The sequence below is a fragment of the Mesoplodon bidens genome (genome assembly GCF_964165515.1).
Source record: "Mesoplodon bidens genome assembly, chromosome: 6".
NCBI classification, from domain to species: domain Eukaryota; kingdom Metazoa; phylum Chordata; class Mammalia; order Artiodactyla; family Ziphiidae; genus Mesoplodon; species Mesoplodon bidens.
In genome coordinates, this window is record NC_138162.1 from 100,444,174 (window position 1) to 100,468,602 (window position 24,429).

Genomic DNA, 24,429 nt, shown 5'->3' on the forward strand with positions numbered 1-24,429 from the left:
CCTCTTCAAGGTGCTTATAGAATTTTGTTACCGGATTCTGACATGTTGTTACCAGGACTTGTGACATATGTTTCTAATTATCCCCACTAGCACTTGGTCAATCTCTTGAATTAGGTAAAACAGGCTTGAATTTCAGTCTATCTATTGAATACCTTACATAATATTTTTAATTTCTATGAACTGATTATTTATCTTGAATGATTTTTCTTTTTAATGAACACACCTTCTGATATCTGAGGATAATTTTCACTTTTCCCGATTCCTTATGAACTTCTGGGTTTAGCCTTGTCTTTGTTGAGTCTGCTGCTGTCTGAGTGGCAGCTTTCTTAACACTTGCAGATTCCTGGTTAGATGCCCTGTTCCATGTATGACTTTCTTTGGTGCTATCAGTGTTCCTCAGGTGCCTGATGATTCTTGGTGTTCATATTTCAGATGCAAGGAAAGATTAAGTGGTATCTGTAGCTGAGATATATTTCTTCAGGCCAAGTCAGGGTCCCTGGTGTCTGAGTATTAAGTACAGGTTCTGATAAAGCAGCCAGGACCCAGGGAATTGTGGAGCAGCCGAGACTGAGTAGCAACTTCAAGTCAGGGGAGGTAAGGTGAGCATCTACTGCTTAATGCAGCTGGTTTCTCACCCATAAAGATTCAGACGACTACAGCCAGCCTTTGCTTTCCCTGACCTGAACAGGTTCTAGGGGTCTAGTTTGAACATTTAACTTTTTCAACTTTTTGGAGGTCTTCCTTTGCAGCTGAAAGTGGTTGGGAGCTCCTTGGCTTAGCTTAGTTTTTATATAAATCTATTCCCATCTGCTGTATATCTTGCAGAGATTTCTCAGTGTTCTGGTCTGCTGGTAGGATGATCTTTCTACACCAATGACAAAAATTGCAAATTTAATGCAAATTACGATGAAGTACTATTTTCTAACTGCTTCCAGAATAAATACAACCCTCCTAGTGAACAAGCTGGCAATCCACTGTCCCAGTAATTCCATGTCTAGGAATTTATCAAAAGAAAAGAGTGGACAAGCACGAAGCTACAGCTACAGTGATGTTCTGAGCAGTGTTCATACCAGGGAAAACTGGAAATAAAAAGTGTTCAATAGGACTCACTGATTCAGTAAGTAATAGTGTATCTATATGATGAAATAACTACATAGCTATTAAAATCACAGAAAAAACATGACATTTTATTCCTTGGCTTGTAGACACATCACTCCAATCTCTGTCTTCACATAGCCTTTTCCCCTATAAGTCTGTGTCCAGATTTTCTTCTTATAAAGACACCAGTCATTGAATTGGGGGACCTCCGTAATCCAGTATGACCTCATCCTAACTGGATCACATCTGCAAAGACCCAATATCCAAATAAGATTACAGTCAGTTTCCAGGTGGACATGAATTTTGGAGGACATTATTCAACTCGGTACATACATCCCTCAGAGTCGTTGCAAGGAATAAATGAAATAAGTAAGTTTCCAAAGCACTTAGTACTGTGCATGGCAGGGCACACAGTAGGACACACAATTATCCATACAGATATGCAGAAAAAAAACTTTTAAAACATACATTAACTTATTAACAGGTGTAATCTCTGGATGATGGCATTAAAAATAATTAAGTTGTCTTCCTCTGAATTTAACCTGTGTTTTCAAACTTTTCTATGACTTAAGTATTTTACTTTCATAGGCAGATAAAACACAATTTTTAATTACTCTTAATGCAATGGATGTCCTAATTCTGCAATAAACTATATATAAAAACAGATTTATACATATTAGTGTTATCAATTCCAAATTTTATTTCTGTTGCCTTTTTTTACATCATTTCACTAGTTCTAAGAGAAGAATTCAAGGAGATCTAATATAGATACCATTTCTGCCCAATTTATTTAATAAACAACTTAATTTTATCGAAAGGAGGAGGTAAAAAAGAATGAATGGATGGAACTTCCCTGGTGGTCCAGTGGTTGGGACTCTGTGCTTCCACTGCAGGGGGAATGGGTTTGATCGCTGGTGGGGGAACTAGGATCTCACATGCCGCGTGGCGCGGCCAAAACAAAAAAAAAAGAATGGATGCCTCAATGAATACTGAAGACAAAAACAGTAATTAGAATAATATACTACTTTTTAAAATCATCAGTCAAGCTTTCCAATTACTGCACCTTGAATGCCTAAACTGCTCAAATACCCTTGCAGCCGAAGTTTACAAAGAAGAATGTTTAAAAATATTTTTAAACATATGTTAAAATATTAAATATTATTTAATATTAAGAGTGTAGAAATATATGTTTTTGATAAACTGATTTAAGCTCTTCCAACTATAGCATCTACTAGAAGACAAGGTTTAGAACTTCCCTAAATAACAAGAAATATACTAAGAGTATCTAATATTGGGCAAAATGTTGCTAATTGCTGAAGCTGGATGATTGGAATTTGGGATTTATTACATACTACTTTATTTTTGTGGGTATTTGAAATTTTCCATACTAGGAAAGTTAAAAATTATATATTAAACAAACTCTAACATTTTAATTTCTAATTGCTAATTCAGATTCAAAAATCAGTAAGAAAAACTTTAAGGGGGGACTTCCCTGGTGACGCAGTGGTTAAGAATCCGCCTGCCAATGCAGGTGACATGGGTTCGAGCCCTCGTCCGCAAAGATCCCACATGCCACGGAGCAACTAAGCCTGTGCACCACAACTACTGAGCCTGTGCTCTAGAGCCTGCGAGCCACAACTACTGAAGCCCGTACACCCAGAGCCCATGCTCTGCAACAAGAGAAGCCACCGTGATGAGAAGCCCGCACACCACAACAAAGAGTAGTCCCCGCTCGCCGCAACTTAGAGAAAGCCCACGCGCAGCAACGAAGACCCAACGCAGCCAAAAATAAATAAATAATTATATATATATTAAAAAAACTTTAATAAAAATTAAAGCTTACTTACATGAGTTGAAATAGTATATATAAAAGCAAACAATAAGAATATGTCGGATTACTGGAAGAAGATATAAAAAGAACACAAACACACTTGTGTCATCTCTAGACAGTTCAATCTAAGAACAGTACAGGGAATTCCCTGGTGGTCCAGTGGTTAGGACTCCTCGCTTCTACTGCTGAGGGCCCGGGTTCAATCCCTGGTTGGAGAATTAAGGTCCCGCAAGCCACACAGCATGAACAACAACAAAAAAATTTTTTTAATAAATAAATAAATAAGAGCAGTACAAATAAGGATGTGAGATTAATGATTTAAAGCAACGAACTTTTAAAATCTAAAATAACAGTTCCTTGAATATGGTGATGCTGTTTTATGTTCTCCCTGGATACATTGTTTTTAACAGCCTTAGCCTCTGGTATTTTCTTTGGAAAAAAAAGTCTAAAATGTTCTTAACTATCATTTACTAGGTAGTCAATAAATAAACAGCAATACTGTAAACAAATACCAAGACACTTCATTCAACTGAGGACATATGGAATTACATAGCCAAGGGCAAATAAAAAGCTGCATCGCGTCAAGATCCAAACAATTCAAGGATAAAAGCAGAGAAACAAGAATTAAACATCTATAATCACTTTCCTTGTTTCTTATCTCCAGAAGCTATAAATGGCTTTTCTTGTAGTTTCAATGGGAGAAAATGGTGACCCAGTACACAGCATCCAATCATCCTTCATTGCTGTAATTTTGTGTACTCATTTCCAAACAACTTGACTTAGTTATCTAATGTGCTTTAAGATATCAGCTCTGATAATGGTCTAGGCCAGTGCTTCTCAAACTTTGGCATGCATCGAATCACCTAGAGAGCTTTTGAAAAGAGATACCCAAGCCCTGCCCCAGAGACTCTGGGCTCCATTCCGCAGGTCTGGAGAGGGACCAAAGACTTTCTAACAAGCTTCCAAGTGCTACTGCTGCTGGCACCATACCTTTGGTAGTAGAGCTGATCCAGAACAAACACTAATTTCTATCCATCCATGTGCCCAAAAAAGATAAACTGAGAGTGCAGAAAATATTTCTGTACTTTGCTCAATACTTTAAATAAGTTCTCAAAGTACCATTCCAAATATTTGGTCATCAAGAAAATAATTCCTAGGGTTTCCCTGGTGGCGCAGTGGTTGAGAGTCTGCCTGCCGATGCAGGGGACACGGGTTCGTGCCCCGGTCTGGGAGGATCCCACATGCCGCGGAGCGGCTGGGCCCGTGAGCTATGGCTGCTGAGAGTCTACACACTGTACACCCTGAGGATATCAGAGATGTCCACGGCAAACATCCAAATGCCTCAAGGGTTTTCCAAAGCACTAGTCACTTTCACTGGTGTTAATAACAGTTACTGGCAAATTGATTAAAAAGTATTACATATTTGACCAATTTAAGATTGTCAATACTATGGATCATTTAGATGCTTGCTCCAACTGTTATCTAGTCTGTGTGTTTAGGACAGAAATAATGTTTTTCAGATATGAGACAACAAAACATACAGTTCAGGAAACAGAATGTGGTAGTTAATATGGGCTTTAGAATCAGACTGTCCTATTTCTGAATCCTAGCTCAGTAACTTCTTATATGTATGACCTCAGACAAGTTACTTAATCTCTCTGTGCACGGAAGGATTCATGGTCCCTACCTGACGGGGATGCCATGAACACTAAATGAGACTACACCAGGGAAACGAGGAGGAGGATCACAGTGACAGTTTTGGCTGGTGACTAGTATTGGTATCTTATAAAATGAAAGGAAAACATTCCCTGGAAATCCTCAACTTAGCATGTAACAGCTCCTGATCCATTTTCTAAATGTACATTAGTAGGAAATACACCAAAGCCCAGTCATACCTTCCAACAGTACCCTGAAATGTAAATCTATCCACTATTCCAATTAGGAAGAAAAGAGCCAGATTTACATTTGAAAACTAAAACAAAGAATCACTGTAGCTAAGTTCACCTTACATGTCCCCCAACTACACTTCCCTTCAAGATGTAACTTCAGTGCAGATTTCCCAAACCACCTCCTGGGAAGCCAGGAAAGGCTTGTCCACCAGCTTGTCCCCCAAACACACCAAGGACCCTAGCCCGCAAGAAGCACAAAAGTTTGTTTCTATTTACTTTAAAAAATGAGAGCAAGACTCAGCTACACAACGTTTCTGGGTGCAGAGGCACTGCTCCAAGCACTGCAGACCCGATTACCCAAATCCCCTAGCACCCACGGGGATGGGAGGTGCCGTTCTCAGGACGGTGGCTCTGCCAGCATTTGTCTCCTGGGAGTTCCTGTGACTCTCTCTCAAGCAAGCAGAGGCATCTGCACGTGGAGTTATTATTGCTCAGTCCCCCTGTATCAACGCGGGAAGCGAGAGGAGGCGTGACCACGGGTCAGTGGCTGCACATGAGGAGTCCCGATTGCCTTACTTTCTGGAGAGCCACGATGGGGGCAGGCAAGGAGAGTGAGGCTCCAGCTCTACTTTCCTATATTTGTTTGCTATAAACACTTCATCTGTAGAAAGGATTCTATGATAAAAAGCTGAAAACCTCGTTGTTCTAGTCCAGCACCATGACTTTACATGAGTTAAGCAGAGCTCCAGGCCCATGAGGGAACTTGGTAAGGCCCACAGCTGAGCCAGTGGGGCTTCCCACTCTAAGGCCAGCCTCTCCACCAGCCATTGTTCCCAGTCACCCCTCCAAGGACAACTATTAACACCTTCATTTGTGAAATGTGGAAACTTTTGTTTCAGTTTTTGTCCATCCCACCCATCCTCAAATTTGCACTGAGATTAGAAAAAATAGGAAAATGACTGATAACTTTTCATTTCAACATCTCCCTTTTAATATGTTCAAAACATCTACCCTTTAAGTGAGACAAACACACCTCATATTAAAGCACTAGATCAAGTTCACTGCATCATGCAACATACAGGATGAGAAACCCTTTTAGCTGTACACGTATGAACTTCAAAACCTGAACAGGTAGGTATTCAAGCCTTGTGTTTTAGGGGAAAAAAGAGGAACAGTTCTGGTTTTGCAAAGTTAATGTGTAATTTATTTTCATCTCCCACTGTATTTAAGTTTTTTTCATTACCTTCTATTTGTGCCAAGAGGTGGTGTACCATTTATGGTAATGATATGATAATGAGTGGAGATGTATTACATGAATTATCAGATTACTAGATATGGCAGAAGATGTGAAGGTGATGGGCAAATAAATGAAATCTGAGAAACGCTTTATCAAACCTCAGGACTTGCCTTATCTTCATATTTTTACTTTCCAAGTCATTTCTTAAACTGAATATCACAAATATTTACATTATATATACAAGTATTCATTTAAATAGAGACATGTTTAGTTTAATCACCAACAATTACTGAAAGGCACCTTTATTCATCCAGACCTTCCACAAAAGCCCAGAGGACTCACACTCTTTGACCACTACGGTGCGGTGACCAAGAGGCGCAAGCATTTCAATATGAGTAATTTGAAAATAACTGCTATGGGGAGAGTCTTAGGAGGTGCTAGGGTCAAGGAGAGTCTTCCATATTCAACAATCCATGATTAAGACCCATACAATCATAACTGGTTTGTTAGAGAGGGTCCCATGGTGCTGTAGCCGTCACTACTGCACAGTAGTGGATACTGTGGATACTTGTAAAATCTATTAAATAAAATACAGTACCAGTGGATATTGTTACTTAAGACAGTATCTCAATTTTCTTTTTGGACGTAACTACATTACACACAAAAGAAGATTTCAGGGAGGAAAAAAGTTGCTTCTACTCTCTAGTACCTATACAATTTAGGGTTTATAACACATCTGTCACTTAAAATTATCTTTCAACATACATATGCTTTCTCTAAATTACAAGCTCCTCATTCATTTGAAAATCTTATAAAGAAGTGAGTGTGCCTGGCAGAGTGCTAGCCGGGCCCTCAATGCACAGGGGTTAGATAGCACACCACTACTCAGCATGCAGCAAGGCTATATGTGACGCTGGCTGCTATGAGGCAAGACCTGCTCATACAGGGAGAGGGCCTCACATAGATGACCTCATATCTCATGTAACCAAAGGCCACAATTTGCTATCTAAAAAGGCAAGTTTCAGAATTGCTTACTTGTGGGATGTCCGTTTCTTCATCATGCTTGCAGATACACCAGCATGGCCTAAAAGAGAAGTGAGTATGAGTCAACAAAAACTGAATAAAAAATAGTCCAAACTCAGGAAAAAGTTAACTTATGAAAAACTGCTATATAAAGTATGGAATTAAAATAAACCACAAGGGAATTCCCTAGTGGTCTATGGTTAGGACTCTGCGTTTTCACTGCCGAGGGTCCAGGTTCGATACCTGTTTGGGGAACTAGGATCCCACAAACCACGAGGCGTGGCCAAAAAAACCCACAAACAGCCAACATGTAAGAAAACCATGTGTCTACTTATCTTTTAAATAGGAGATATAAGGGATTCTGGGAAGATAAAATGACAGAGACAGCAGTTTATCTCCCTAAATCGGCCGTAAAACACCAAACCAAAACCACATGGACAAAAACCACAACAAAAAATGACAATCCTAGTCAAAAGGTACAGAACTTGTCTTCCTGCCACAAACAACTAGAAAATGGGACACGAGATATGACACATCTGGATCCAAACATCAGGACAACAGGCAGCAGAGGACTATGGAACCGGGGAGCAGAAAACCCACGCAGAGGCCCCCACACCAACCAAGTGCATCCCGACAACGACTTGTGGATGATGGTTCACGAAGGGGAAACCAAGAACACTGCGGTTGTGCTACACTGACAGTCAGATGGGAGCTGCGGAGGGAGGGGTGGCTGGGAGCTGTGGATCTGAGTGCTGGCAAGGAGAGAGATCTCAGAGGGAGCTCCGAACATCTGGAAGGGGAGGGGTGGTCTTATGTCTGGCTAGATATTAACCTGCAAAGGCATGAGAGTTGTTCAAAGTCCATCTAGCCACCTCTTTGCACACACAGGGCAGTCAGTAAAAACCATAAAAAGATAATCCCTTAACCAGAAGGATGAAGTAGCCCTAAGAATAAAAGCGGCTATAGACCCATCCTAGCACCTGCTTGCCAAAACAAACTCCAATATTCATTAAAGGACATCAATAAAACCCAGTGCTCCACAACACACTTCAAATGTCCAACACCCCAACTAAAATTATTAGACCTGTGGAAAAGCGGCAGACTGTAACCCCATAACCAAGCGGGTTATTACCAAAACGATGTAATTAGCAGGCCAGGATGTTAAAAGCACTATTAACAACTGTGCTCAAATAGCTAAAGGAAGACATAAACACTTAAAATAGAAAAATGGGGGTGGGGTGGGGAGAAGAGAATAAATAAATGAAACTGGTGAAAAATACATGATCCAAAATGAAAGAAAAAAAAATCACTGGATATGATTAACAGCAGATTAGACCCCACAGATAAAAAGACCAGTGAATGTGAGACATTACAGTACAACATATCTAAAATGGAACACAAAGGAAAAAACTGTGGGAAACAAACAGCCTCAGTGACTTGTGGGACAATATCAACTAGCCCAACATAAATGAAGTGCACTCCATGAAAGAGAGGATCAAGGGGTGAAGGAAGAAAAAGTCTGACAAAAATAATGGCAGAAAGCTTTCCAGATGTGGTAAGTACATAACCATGGAGCCAACAAGCTCAATGAAGCCAAAGTAAGATAAAGACAAAGGAAAAAAAACACACCAAGGCACATCCTCATCAAGTTTCTGAAAACCAATGACTAATAAAACATTTTAAGCAGACAAAGAATAAAGACACCTTAAACTTAGGGAAACAGAGAATACTGGCTCCAGATTTGTTGTCACAAACAATGTAAGCCAGAAAACAGTGGAATAAATCTTTAAGGCGCTGCTAAGATAAACAAAATAACCTACCTGTGGATTCAGAATACTATAGATAGCAAAAATCTTTCCAACCCCAACAATATTGATAATTTCATTAAACATAGTCTAAACGAATCAGTTAAGAGACCATATAAAGAAGGAAGAGACGATTATTAACGTCAGACAAAGTAACTTCAGGACAAAGTTACCAGGGATCAAAAAGGACATTCCAAAATGATGAAAGGATCAATCAAGAAGCCATACCAGGGAGTTCCCTGGTGGTCCAGTGGTTAGGACTCCAAGCTCTCACTGCCGAGGGTCTGGGTTCAATCCCTGGTGGGGAACGAAGACTCCACAAGCTGTGAGGGTGCAGCCAAAAAAACAAAACAAAACAAAACAAAAAAAGGGAAGCCATAACAATCTTAAATGTATATGTACCTAATTATAGAATACTGAAATATATGGACTTCCCTGGTGGTGCAATGGTTAAGAATCCGCCTGCCAATGCAGAGGTCACGGGTTCGATCCCTGGTCCGGGAAGATCCCACATGCTGCAGAGCAACTAAGCTCATGTGCCACAACTACTGAGCCTGTACTCTTGAGCCCACGTGCGGCAACTACTGAAGCCTGTGCACCTAGAGCCCATGCTCCACAAGAGAAGCCACCATGAGAAGCCCGTGTACCACAATGAAGAGTATCCCTCACTCTCTGCAACTAGAGAAAGCCTATGCACAGCAACGAAGATCTAACGCAGCCAAAAATAAATAAATAAAATAAAGAACACTGAAATATATAAAGCAAAAACTGACAGAATTCACAAGGAAAAGTGACATACTCATAATTATATTTAAAAATATGAACGCTTCTCAGTAACTGATATAACAAGTGGCTAGGAGTATCAGAAAGGATATAAAAAACCTGAACATCACAAACAGCCAACTAGGCTTAGCTGACATTTACAGAACGCCAATCCAATACTGCCAAAATAAAGATCTTTTCCAAGTTCACATGGGACATTAACCCAGATACACCATATGCTACTCAGAATACAAACCCTCAAAACACTTAAAATAACGTGAAATCATACAAAGTATGTCCTCTAACTATATCAGAATCAAGTCAGAAATAAATAGCAAGGTATTTGGAAACACCCCAGTATTTGCAAATTAAACAACAATCTTCTAAAACTTCATGGTTCAAACACAAAATCACAATGAAAATTCAAATATTTTGAATAAAAATATGAAAATGAAAACAATCTATCAATATCTGTGGAATGATGCAAAAGCACGTTTACTATATTGATCAAAATTCACGCTAAGTAACAAGATCCACCTGGGTGGAGGAAGAAGGCTTCTGGGTTTTCTGCAAAGTTCTCTCTCCTTGGCCTTACATTAAGACATGCAATTTTTAGACATAAATTTCTGTATTTACATAACATTTACAATTCTAAGAAGTTAGATGAAAAAGGAGATATATGGTCAATTGGTCTGTGTAAGACTGTCCATTCTACTTCACAGATAAAAACAGCGAGACATTACCCCGATTGCTTAAGAGAGCCATTCTCCCCCACTTTCACCTAGCATGCTTATATATGTACACTGTACGAAATGGGCAGCTCATATATGAAGATAAGATACAGACTGAACAAACAGCAAATCTATCCAGAGCATCCCTGGAACATCCCTAGGCTTGCAGTAGATGCGTATCACGATATAAAAAATACAAAAGTAGACGTGAAAATACAGGATTCGATCAAGATCTACTGGAATTGTACCTGGTGTCAGGATCCCCTCCTTCCCTTCCACACTAACTATACAAGGAAAAGGCAGCTGACATTAGCATTTGGTACACCCCTGGCCTAACACCCATGCGGCTCCCTGCATCCTAGACACTTAACAGGCCCCAGACATCGCCACGCTCCCCGCAAAGCTGACTTTCCCATTTAGATGAGTACCGTGACAAAAATAATCTCCTGATCGCTCAAGAAAAGGTAAGCCGTTCGTAATTAATCCTTAATTCTTAAGTGTGAATGGACAATGATCAATAGTCAAACAACACAAAAAAAAAACAAACAAAAAACCCAGTGGTATGAGAAAGATAAAAATAAGCATCACTGCTTGTAGTCCCAAGACCTACGAAGATTAAATAAAAGAACTGGTATCCTCAGGAAAACTGAAGATCCTATAGTCATAAAATGGGAACAAGTGGCTATAAAAAGGGACAAAATTGCAATAAAGGAAGAGACAGCGCTTTCCGTTTCCAGCCCGGCACGTCAGGAGCCTGGACGTTACCACTGTGTCCTAACAAGGGCTGAACAAGCTGAAAACTCAACAACTCTTCCTAGATTGGTGAGAGACGTGAGGTTACAAGGAATCACTGTCCCCAAGGAGCCTGGACGTTACCACTGTGTCCTAACAAGGGCTGAACAAGCTGAAAACTCAACAACTCTTCCTAGATTGGTGAGAGACGTGAGGTTACAAGGAATCACTGTCCCCAAGGAGCCTGGACGTTACCACTGTGTCCTAACAAGGGCTGAACAAGCTGAAAACTCAACAACTCTTCCTAGATTGGTGAGAGACGTGAGGTTACAAGGAATCACTGTCCCCAAGGAGCCTGGACGTTACCGCTCTGTCCTAACAAGGGCTGAACAAGCTGAAAACTCAACAACTCTTCTTAGATTGGTGAGAGACGTGAGGTTACAAGGAATCACTGTCCCCAGAATTGGAGACACAGACAAGCAGATACAGAGAATCACAATTCATGGCAGCAGAATCCTCTGCAGGAACCAGTACCTGGGTAGGAAAACCTGAAAGGCAATTGACTAACTGCTAGAGGCTTGGTGTGGACAAGTCTGAAAAATAAAAACTCCAGGGGACCTAGTCATGGGAAGGAGGGGGCTCCACATTTTTTTACGTTTTACCTCCAGAAGCACCATCAGGTTCTCACAGTGAAGAGCAGAGAAAAAACCCCTTTTGCTTTCAGCAGAGGGAAGGGAGAAGGAGCCTTTCTGAAATACACCAAAGTATTCTGTTCTTACCAAGGCCTGCCCTTGAGAGAAACTATTTTATTGGAGCCTTACTGTATCAGGGCCTAAGTGACCAGAGGGAAGGGAAATAGCCAACTCCAACTCTCTAGCTGTCCCCTGGTGTGACAGGAATTTCAAGGCTCAGCCCCCTAGCCATCCAGTAGGACACAAGAGGGGAGGAAACTGAGAGGCACAAGTGAAGGTCACAGCCCGGTGAGGCAGACTCACTGAAGACTAAAACCTCATCACAGAACTACATAGTGTACCTCTCCCTCCCACACCGCACCACCATATCACTTAAGGCTCATTTACCAGAGCTCCTTTTACCCAGAATATCATGTCTGGCTTTCATCAAAAACTGTGAGGCACAGTTTGAAGAGACACAGCAAATACCAGAATCAGACTCAGATATGGCAGTGATGCTGGAATTATCCAACTGAGAACTTAAAATAACTATGAATAACATGCCAAGGGCTCTGTGTGGCTGAACCACACTGACTCTTCTTTGTCAGCTCCATCGCAGGCCCTCAGTCCCACCCCCTCTCCCCTTTCTGTTATGACTGCACTTTAGCTTACTCATAAGAAATGTACCCAAAGCAGGTAAGTTTCCTATCAACTTTTACCTTTGCCTTCACCTGATATGAAAACTGGAAGACTATGTTTTGCTGATGCAGATGGTTAGTGGACATGAGACCCTTGAGGGGGGGAGGAAAAACCCCAGTCCCCTCTGTGTGGGTGTGCTTCTCCCTTAGTAATCAGATTCCATTTTTAGCTTTGGCTCCTTTAAATCCCCCTATACTCCTTTTGGTGGTATGGGGTGCAGCTGCAAACGCCTATGGATGGTCGTCCAGCTGATCCTGTGTATAAGTCACCCCACAATAAACTTCGTAATTGCACTTTATGACCGCTTCACTTTTTAGTCTCAAAGACTAAAAAAATTAAAGAACCATATAAATGGACAGATATTCCATGTTCATGGATAGGAAAAACCAACACTGTCAAGATGTCAGCTCTTCCCAACTTGATCTGTAGATTAAACGCAATCCCAACCAAAATCCTAGCAAGTTATTTTGTGCCTATCAACAAACTGACTCTAAAGTTTATATGGAGAGGCAAAAGACACAAATAGCCAACAGGATATTGAAGCAGAAAAACAAAATTGGAGGACTGACATTACCTGACTTCCAGACTTGCTATATAACTACACTAATCATGACAGTGTGGTATTGGTGAAAGAACGAAGAGATCAATGGAACAGAATAAAGAACCCACAAATAGCCACCCATAAATACAGTTAACTGTTCTTTGCCAAATAAGCAAAGGCAATACAATGGAGTAAAGACAGTGTTTTCAACAAATGGTGCTGGAACAACTGGACATCCACATGTAGAAAAATGAATTTAGACACAGATCTTATATCCACCACAAAAAAGAACTCAAAACAGACCATAGGCCTAAATGTAAAACAAAAAACTATCAACTATAAAACTCCTAAAAGGTAACATAGGAGAAAATCTAGATAACCTCTGTTATGTTGAGAACCTTTTAGATACAATGCCAAAGGCACAATCCATGAAAGAAATAATTGATAAGTTGGACTTAATTAAAATTCAAATCTTTTGCTCTGTGAAAGACACTGTCAAGACGATAAGAAAATATTTGGGGAAGACATATCTGATAAAGTACTGTTATCCATAACATAAAGAGAACTTTTAAAATTCAGCAATAAGAAAACAAACTGATTGAACAACTTTTAAAAATTGAGCCAAAAACCTTTACACCTCACCAAAGATACAGAGATGGCAAATAAATGTATGAAAAGATGGTCTATATTGTATGTCATCAGGGAAATACAAACTCAAAACAATGAGATACCACTAACACACCTATAAGAATGGTGAAAATCCAAAATATGTATTGACAACACCAACTGCTGGAGAGGATGTGGAGCAACTGGAATTCTCATTCACTGTCGGTGGGAATCCAAATTTGGAAGTTTCTCACACAACTCTTACCATATGATCCAGCAATTATCCTCCCTGGCACTTATCCAAAGGAGGTGAAAACTTACATCCACATAAAAGCCTGCACATGGATGTTCATAGGAGCTTTATACATAATTGCCAAAACTTGGAAGCAAGCAACAAGATGTCCTTTAGTAGGTGAACGGATAAATAATTGGTACTATATTCAGACAACAGAATATTATTCAGTACTGAAAAAAAAAGCTATCAAGCCATGAAAAGACATGAAGGAATTTTATGACTCCAACTATATGATATTCTGGGGAAGGCAAAACTATGGAGACAATAAAAGGTCCGTGGTTGCCAAGGGTAAAGGGGGAGGTAGGGATGAATAGTTGGAACACAGGATTTTTAGGGCAGTGAACCCATTCTGTATGATACTATAATGGTGGATTTGTGTCATTATGCATTTGTCAAGACTCACAGAACATACAACACCAAGAGTGAACACTAAGGCAAACTACAGACTTAGGATGATGCTGATGTGTCAATGTAGTACCTTCACTGTTAACACATGTATAATTGAGTGTGGGATGCTGCTACTGGGGAACACTGGGGAGAGATGGGGGGTATATGAGAAATCACTGTGCCCTCTGCTCAATTTTGCTATAACTTAAAACTGCTCTACAAAAATAGTCTATTTTTTTAATTCTTTAAAAATAAATAAAGAGGTACTAGACTTATTCTTTGACCATCAACACTGGGCTAGACAACAAGAGGTAAGTGATGCCTTCAAAACTGAGGTAAAATTATTTTGAATACAGAACTCGTAACCAGATAAATTACCAACTGGCATTTACAGTCATGTACGGGCTCAAAATTTAAACCTTAAACAAATCTTCTCTCAAAATTATTGGAGGATACTCCAGAAACACAGAGGATCTGAGAAACCATGTTAGAAGTTCAGCGCAGCTTCTGAGAAGTAGGCTAGGAGACCCATACAGATGGGAGCAAGAGACAAGGGACTCAAGGAAGATTTTCTCCAAGAAGCTGACTCCACACAACAGAGAGTATAAGATAAATTACTCATACCACAGACAGAAGTTAATATCTCTGACATTAAAAGAGCTTCCGAAAGCAAAGAAAAAATGGGTGAGATAAGAACAGAAAAAGGCCGAAGAGGCATTTACAAGTAACACAAGATATGCAGCCTCACGCCTACAACTACAGAGATAATAACTGCAATGAATAGCCTTGTCCATTTGTCTTGCCAGGGCCATTAGGCCCACCCATCAGATGGACAAAAATCTACATTGCTGACAACATACAACGCTGGTGAGACTCTGTGAGAAACACATATTACTTGCTGGTAGGAATGCAAAACGGTACAGAGCCCATTGAGGGGAATCTGGTGACATCTCACAGAATTCCATACACATTTAAGATCTGATTCAGTTCCACCTCTAGAAATCTATCCTAATGGCACTGGCGAGATAAATGGACAAGGCTATTCATTGCAGTTATTATTTCTAATAGCAGAAGAGTAGAAACAACCTAAATGTCCAGCTAACTGACTACTGAACAAACTAATCTGGTACATCTGCACAATGGAATACTGTTCAATTGTAAAGAGTCATGAGCAATTTCTCTATATACTGCTAAGAAGAGGTCACCTATACATACTGTCAAGTGGAAAAAGCAAATAACAGAAGAGTAGGTAGGTGTGTATATATTCACCAGGCACCAATGTCAGTGAGTTGTCAAGGGTGGGTTGTATCACCCATCTGAGGATCACAGATTTTCCAGTGGAAAACAGAACAAGACCCTTTATTAGGTAGCTACATCTATTTGTTGACTGAAATGAGAAAATAAGCCTAATTTACAAAATAAACTGTTCAATGACTCACCAAACCATTACTTAAACTGTACTAAACCATGACAGGCAAGTAAAACTACATACACTCAAACTGTTTTAACAAAGCTCATTCAGACACATGTTCCAAAATAACCAACTTTTAACTTAACTTTGCATGGACTCAGATGTTCTAAGTATAAAGACCAATGTCTGTTCCAGCAACTCATTTGGATTAAAAATACCAATCCCCCTACACACCACACTCATTGCCTCCAATCCTATTAACTCACTCATTCGTCCCCTGTGAGCACCTTTCCCTCTTGTGAAATTTCCCTGGGAGGCTGTCAAGGTGACAGTCTTCCTGTTGATCAGCAATTTTAATTAGCCTGGCTTTACAAGACCAGCAGTGGTCTCTGGGGGTGCCACTTCAACAAACAGAAAAAGAGTATGACTTTATAACTTTAAGGGAGAAATCAGGAAATCTGAGAGGTGTTAAATACTCTCATCTTACAAGCAGGAAATCTGAAAATCCATCTCTAAAGAAAACATTCACAAGAGAAAACATTCACAAATAGAGACGAAAAGCAAAGAGACACTAAGACAATCATAAGAGGTAGAGCTAATTCAAGAAAGGCTTTTTAAAAATGCAACTTACAGGGGATTCCCTGGTGGCACAGTGATTAAGAATCCACCTGCCAATGCAGGGGACGCAGGTTCGAGCCCTGGTCCGGGAAGATCCCACATGTCGTGGAGCAACTAAGCCCATGTGCCACAACTACTGAGCCTGCGCTCTAGAGCCTGTGATCCACAATTACTGCACCCACATGCCACAACTAGTGAAGCCCAAGCACCTAGAGCCTGTGCTCCACAACAGGAGAAGCCACCGCAATGACAAGCCTACACACTGCAACGAAGAGTAGCCCCTGCTCGCCGCAACTAGAGAAAGCCCGCACGCAGCAACAAAGACCCAATGCAGCCAAAAATAAATAAATAAAAATAAATAAATTACAAACAATTAAAAAAATAAGTTTCTAGAGAAGAGGGAAAAAACCCACTGGTACATACAAAGGTTCAGAAATGAAAATGGCATACAACTTCCCCAAATAGCAATCCTGGATCTCAGAGACAATGAATGGAGCAATGCCTGGAAAATTCTGAAAGAAAAAGTTATTTCCAACCTAGAATCTTTTCCCTGCCAAATATAAAGCATGAGAGTAGAATAACAACAATGTTGATATAAGGTCCAAAAAAACTTCCATCTTCTATGTGCATTTTTAAAAATTCTTATTAGAGACAATTTCAGGAAATCTGAGAAGTGGAAAGTAAAGACTATGAATGAATCACTATACATTCCACTTGCAGCTTTAACAATCAACTCATTCACTGCCTACTCTTGAAACTTTTGAAGACGTACATGCTTTACCCAGGCAAGAGTACACACTAAGAGACAAAATGCATGGGAACCAGGAGGAAAGGAGAATCTAACATACAAAAGAGGAAAAAGAAATTCCAGGGATGACAATGTTGCAGCAGGTCGAGAGAATAATCAACAGATTAGAAAAGGACAGAAGGCGCTAGGAAAAAATCCTCTAAGAAAAACACGGACAGATGGATTATCTATCACATTTGGCATGCAGGAAATTATACTGAGAGGAGTTTTATAAAGCTGTTGGAGGGTTTAAGAGACTTCAACTTGCAAAGAAATTTAAACAAATAGAAAAAAAACTAAAGCAATCATTAAACTCCAGGAAAAATGTGCAAAAAAAATAATCATACTGCATTACTTGGCTCAAAAGTTCAGTACTTATGCAGTAATCATGATAGAAACAATAAGTACCACTTTAGCCAAAACTTATAAGGCTAAAGAAGTAGTAAAACTGTCCCTGTTTGCAGATGACATGATGCTATACATAGAAAGTCCTAAAAGATGCTACCAGGAAACTAGTAGAGCTCATCAATGAATCTGACAGTTGCTGGATACAAAATTAATATACAGAAATCGTTTGCATTTGTATACACCAAAAACAAAGTATCAGAAAGAGAAATTAAGGAAACAATCCCATTAACCACTGCATCAAAAAGAATGTATCTAGAAATAAACCTACCTAAGGAGGCAAAAGACCTGTACTCCAAAGACTGTAAGACACTGATGAAAGAAATTGAAGATGAAAGATATATTGTGTTCTTGGAATGGAAGAATCAATATTGTTAAAACGACCATACTACCCAAGGCAGTCTACAGATTCAATGCAATGTCTATCAAATTACCAATGGCATTTTTCACATAACTGCAACAAAACATTTTATTTGTATGGAAACACAAAAGACCGCCAATAGCCAAAACAGTCTTGAGAAAGGAGAACAGAGCTGGAGGAATCATGCTCCCTGACTTCAGATTATACTACGAAGCTACAGTAATCAAAACAGTATGGTACTGAAACAAAACTGACATAGAGATCAATGGAACATGATAAAAAGCCCAGAAATAAACCCATGCACTGATGGTCAATTAATCTACGGCAAAGGAGGCAAGAATATACAGTGGAAAAAAGACAGTCTCTTCAATAAGTAGTGCTGAGAAAACTGGACAGCTAAATGTAAAACAATGGAATTAGAACATTCTCTAACACCATAACACCATATACAAAAATAAACTCAACTGGATTAAAGACCTAAATGTAAGACTGGATACTATAAAACTCCTGGAGGAAAACATAGGCAGAACACTCTGACATAAATCACGGCAATATTTTTTTGGATCTGTCTCTTATGGTAATGGAAATAAAAGCAAAAATAAACAAATGGGACCTAATTAAACTTAAAAGCTTTTGCATAGCAAAGGAAACCATAAACAAAATGAAAAAAGACAATCTACGGACTGGGAGAAAATATCTTCAAATGATGCTACTGACAAGGGATTAATTTTCAAAATATACAATATCAATTAATTAATATCAAAAAAACAACCCAATCAAAAAATGGGCAGAAGACCTCAACAGACATTTCTCCAAAGATGACATACAGATGGGCAACAGGCACATTAAAAGAGGCTCAACATGCATTAATTAGAGAAATGCAAATCAAAAGTACAATGAGGTATCACCTCACACCAGTCAGAATGGCTATCATCAAAAAGTCTACAAATAATAAATGCTGGAGAGGGTGTGGAGAAAAAGGAACCCTCCCTACACTGTTGGTGGGAATGTAAACTGGTACAGCCACTATGGAGAACAATATAGAGGTCCCTTAAAAAACTAAAAACAGAGCTACCATATGATACTGCAACCCATGCACCCCAATATTTGTAGCAGCACTAATTATAATAGCCAAGACCTGGAAGTAACCTAAATATCCGTCAACAGATGAATGGATAAAGAAGATGTGGTACATATATACAAAGGAATATTACTCAGCCATAAAAAATAAATGAAATAATGCCATCTGCAGCTACATGGATGGACCTAGAGATTATCATACTAACTGAAGCAAAGAAAAGTATCATATGCTATCACTTATATGTAGAATCTAAAAAAATGACACAAATGAACTTATTTACAAAACAGAAATAGACTCTCAGACATAGAAGACAAACTTATGGTTACCAAAGGAGACATAATGGGGGAGGGGGATAAATTAGGAGTTTGGGCTTAACATATACACACTACTATATATAAAACAGGTAAACAACAAGAACCTATTGTATAGCAGCTGGAACGATACTCAGTATCTTTTTAAAAAATATATCTCATTTATTTATCTATCTATCTCTCTGTCTGTCTGTCTGTCTACGCCAGGTATTAGTTGCGGCAGTCGGGATCTTCGTTGCAGCGTGCGGGATCTTTAGTTGTGTCAGGCAGGATCTTTTAGTTGTGGCATGCAAACTCTTAGTTGCAGCATGTGGGATCTAGTTCCCTGACCACGGATCGAACCCAGGCCTCCTGCGTTGGGTGCATGGAGTCTTAGTCACTGGACCACCAGGGAAGTCCCAATATAATCAATATTTTGTTAATAACCTATAATGGAAAAGAATCTGAAAAATAATACATACATATGTACATGTATACATACACAACTGAATTTCTTTGTTGTATACCTGAAACTAACCCAACATTGTAAATTAACTTTACTTCAATAAAAAAATTAAATATTGACTTCATTATTTAAAAAAAAAAAAAGGTTAACGGGAGAAAAAGATGTTATGTGAAAAAGCCATCATCCTCAACAGGTTTCAATACATATCTAAATTTTTCAAATCAAGAGAAATCTGTATACTCATTTACAAATTTTGAAGGTAAACATCAAAATGAATGGAGTGCCTACTTTTTGATATAAGTCTTCGGCACTACTTGACATTTCACCCATGAATTTTTATTGATTCGATAAAAATAAAATCAAGGTTTTAAAAATATTTGAATATAGTAAAAATAGTTGTTAACCTGAGTATTAGGCACATGGATATCTATTTACTACCATTCCCTGTACCTATCAGTATAATGTCATAAAAGGAGAAAATTTGCAACCTTTGGTAAACTAGTAAAAATGGAGGCTAACTTTACAGGAAAAAAAAATATGAAAAAAGTTTTACTGTAAAAAAGGACTTGCTGCCCAACGTCATTAGGTACATATAAACTACCACTTTAGTAACCAACTGAATTCCAACATATTTATATAAATAAACCTAAGTTATTTTAAAAATAGAAATCCCTGGAACTTCCCTGGTGGTGCAGTGGTTAAGAATCTGCCTGCCGATGCAGGGGACATGGGTTCGAGCCCTGGTCCAGGAAGATCCCACATGCCGCAGAGCAACTAAGCCCATGTGCCACAACTACTGAGCCTGCGCTCTACAGGAGCCCATGAGCCACAGCTACTGACCCCACGTGCCACAACTACTGAAACCTGTGCACCTAGAGCCCATGCTCCTCAACAAGAGAAGCCACCACAATGAGAAGCCTGCACACCACAACCAAGAGTAGCCCCCGCTCGCCGCAACTAGAGAAAGCCTGTGCGCAGCAACAAAGACCCAACGCAGCTAAAATTAATTAATTAAAAAGAAACCCAGAAACCCCTAATATGTTGAACTAGGTACATAAAGAGAATGTAAAAAATTCAATTTTCAAATTTTTATTGATCACTTACACCCTAATGTCAAACACTGTCAGGTATTAGGAGTTGCCCACTGTGGTGGTTTTAAAACATGACCACAATTCTCTGACACTTCTCCCATGGAGCACAGTACATGCCCACTCCTTGAACCTGGGCAGACCTCTGAGACTGCTTCAATGAACAAAATGCAACAGAAGTGAACCTGTATGACTTCCACGGCTCCAAGAGAAGAGACTATGCCACTGTGCCTGTTTCTCTTGGGATACTTCCTCTGGGAGCCTTCATGTAGTAAGTCCAGCTACACAATGGCCCACAGAGGAAGAGAAACATCCTAGGAGCCTTATCCACTGAAGGCCCCCACTTTAGCCTTTCAGATGGCAACAGACTAAGGGCACAGCTGAGCCACCATACCAACTCTGGAATGCCTATTTGGGCTTCTTGCTGCATGGGAAAAAGAAACCCCCTTTGTGTGTGAATTTTCTTTATTTGTAAATGGGCACATTTGTTACTGATACAGGGATTTAAAAGTAACAAAGCCTTTGTCTATGTTAACAGGGAAAATGATTAAGACTAATTTATAAGTAATACTGATCAAGGGATCAGTAATCTCTCTAAAATAGAGTATAATACACAACAGTGAAAAACAATAAATGACCCCAGGGTTTCATATGTTAAAATATTCAGCAATAGGCTGATTAGAATTTACAGAGTACCTACTTTGTCTTTAGCACTATGCCATATGCTCTAAAAAATATCAAAGAGTAAGAAAATATAAGATCAAAGTACTGGCTAGGATTAGACAATCTCTCCCTTAACAGTAACATCTCTTGGTTTAGCTCCTTCAATTACTTACACCATACTACACATCACTTTAATCAATTCTCTCTCCTAAGAATATGACTAAATCAGTGAAGAAAACAGGAGTGCTGAATTTAGAATGGTGTGCATAAAAAGAACTTGAGGGTACGAATTACTATTTCAAATGACAGAAACATGGGGCATTCACTGATCAACAAAAACTTGACAGCAATTTTTGCAACTAATGAGATGGAATAAACATTGCGTTATAAACAGTATGATCAACAAAAAAAAAATGCTTTTTGCAGAGCAGCTATAATGTGTGAGGCACCTACCTAAGCACCTGACAACATAAACGCATTTATTCTTCATAATAACCCCAATAGATACATACCATAACAGTCCCACTGTTCAGATGAGAAAAACCAAGGCTTAAGAAGATACAAAATGCACCAGTGTTTATACAGCTAATAAGAGAGCAGGACAGAGCTGATGAGCCGAGTTGGAATTTAAATAGTAACCTCTCAGGTGACTTATACTTCAGTCAGTCACCACTACTGCAAGTTAATCTTACTGACAAATATTTAACAGTTAAATCAATATTATCTTTACCAGAGAGGAACTAAAATCAAAGAGAAAAGAGAAACTTAAAAATCTTAATCCCTGTGGCTCTTCTACAAAGGAATTCCAAACACTACAGTTAATAAATACAATAAATTCTAAATCACATAGCAACCACTTGTAAGATTAATAGTAATTTTCCTAGCAGAATTCTCAGATTCATTTATCAAAGAACCTTAATATGTTATGACAGGTTTTTTCCAATATTCAAATGTATTTCTGGAATGGAGAAAAACATAAATCTTAAAGAAAATACCACTTACGTATTTTATTTTGTAGCCTATAAGATTTTTAACCTTTGTTTTTAGGGTGGACAAAAATCATGCAAAGTCTAAACTTCTAGTATCGGCTGTGTGCCACAAAAATAAGAATTAATTTCTATTAAATATTCATTTCATTTCCATACATTTCATTCCAGTAAAGTTCTTTCAAATAAATACGCAAAAAACTGAGCTTACCTTTTCCCCTATAAATATCCTAAGCCTCACTAAATCTAATACTCAGCTAGTCATCTCACTTTCACATCTTCTTTCAAAAACAAATGATAAATCCTTTGTTTACTATAATCCTATAAGTACTTACAATTCACTTGCTGTATTTACTGGACGTCTATAACTTACTGCAAGAGACCACAGGAAAAAAAAATTAATATGATCCCTACCTTTCAAAAACCTAAACCTGTTTCTTTCACATGTGTATGTGTTTAAAATACTGGAAATCACAAAGCTTTAGGAATAGCAAACCACTAGGAATTACATGAGAACATTTCTCATTTTTACAACTGTTTTAAATTTATTGTACTAAAGTGTAGAACTGCACTGCCTACCTGCATCAGCTCTGGACCGCTGGCCAGGTGTCTTCCCGAATGGGGTCTTCATTCATCTGTATTTAAGTGAGCAGCAGAGCTGCTGGACTAGGGTGAAAATTCAGTATGCTCCAATTTGAAACTTTTCACAGAATTTCAATGTTCTTGTTAATCCATCATCCCAAGCGCCTTTTTAAAATAAGTCCAGCAAAAATACGTGAAATCCTAAGTACTCTGTAAGACAGTGAAATAATAGTTCATTACTAGAGCATCACAAAAGCAAACTACTCCAAGTAAGCCATCAAACATGACAAATTTTAAACGTAACATTAGCTAAAATACACTTTGCCGGGAAGCAATTAACTTTATTTCCTCAGACCTCGGTGCCAAGGACAACACAGAGAAGCAGGAGAAAAGGAGGTACTAGACCCCTCAACAACGAAAAGTGCAGCTCCTCACGGGTCAACGGAACATAATACAGCATCTGGCTTCCGGCTTCCCCCACTGTATCCCAACCCATTTTGCTGGCCGCCAATCCATTTTGCTGGCAGAAGTCAGAAGAGGTTAGACACTGGCATGTCAGAAAAGATTTAGCCTGGCAGGGCCCATATTCTTGATGGGACACAAAAAGACCCAGCAAGGCACTGGGGCGGGCAACAGAGGTGTGGCAGGTGCATGGTGGAACAACAGCTGGAGGGTGAGGCAGCACCGGAAGCTACTTCAAGTCTGAGCCACAGCTAGAGGGATGGTCAGTGAACCAGCAGCCTTGGGCAAAAGAAGGGATCACAGCCAATAAGACATCGCGGTTCCCTTTCTGCTCCCAAGCTTCGGGAAACCAGAGCGGAAGATCCAATAACTCTGGAGGAGCCTCAAAGAAATTTCCATACCCATGTAAAAAAGTCAGTTTATCATTTAATTGAAATTTGGGTCCAGTTTACGGTCCACGTAGTAAAACACATATGGAAACGTATTCTCATAAAACACAAAAATATCCACCACAAATTTCACTGAACCCCATGACTACGGTCAGTTCTGGTTATTAGTCATCACGTCTACATCGTACAGCCATGCATTCACAGGTTTAAGAATTGAAGGGAATGCATTTTCTAGAGACTAAAATTCAACAAAATAGTTAAAATAATTAAAAAGCCTAAATTACAAGGGAGAGAGGGATCATTTCAACTGGTAAAAATTCTTAACTACATAAAACTTCAAGGGAAATTTAAAAACAAATGGCTTTTATAATTCATTTAATGAATATTCAGAATGCCTACTGTTTGAAGCTTAGGTAGGAGGGGAGAGACAATACACAAATAAGTAAGGAAAAGAGACAGTATTTCAAGTGGCAATAAGTTATACAGGAATCCCTTAGAGATATTGAGGGTTCAGTTCCAGACCACCACGATAA

The 24,429-nt window shown here is 39.1% G+C and overlaps 1 protein-coding gene across 1 annotated transcript in view; it reads right to left on the reverse strand.

Moving 5' to 3' along the window:
- SPIN1 (spindlin 1) overlaps positions 1 to 24,429 on the reverse strand; it is a 61,374-nt gene that overhangs the window by 15,450 nt on the left and 21,495 nt on the right. The window contains 2 exon segments of the mRNA XM_081238186.1: positions 7,091 to 7,139; positions 23,043 to 23,255. Of these exon segments, the coding sequence (XP_081094312.1) occupies positions 7,091 to 7,139; positions 23,043 to 23,094 (101 nt within the window). The 5' untranslated portion in view covers positions 23,095 to 23,255.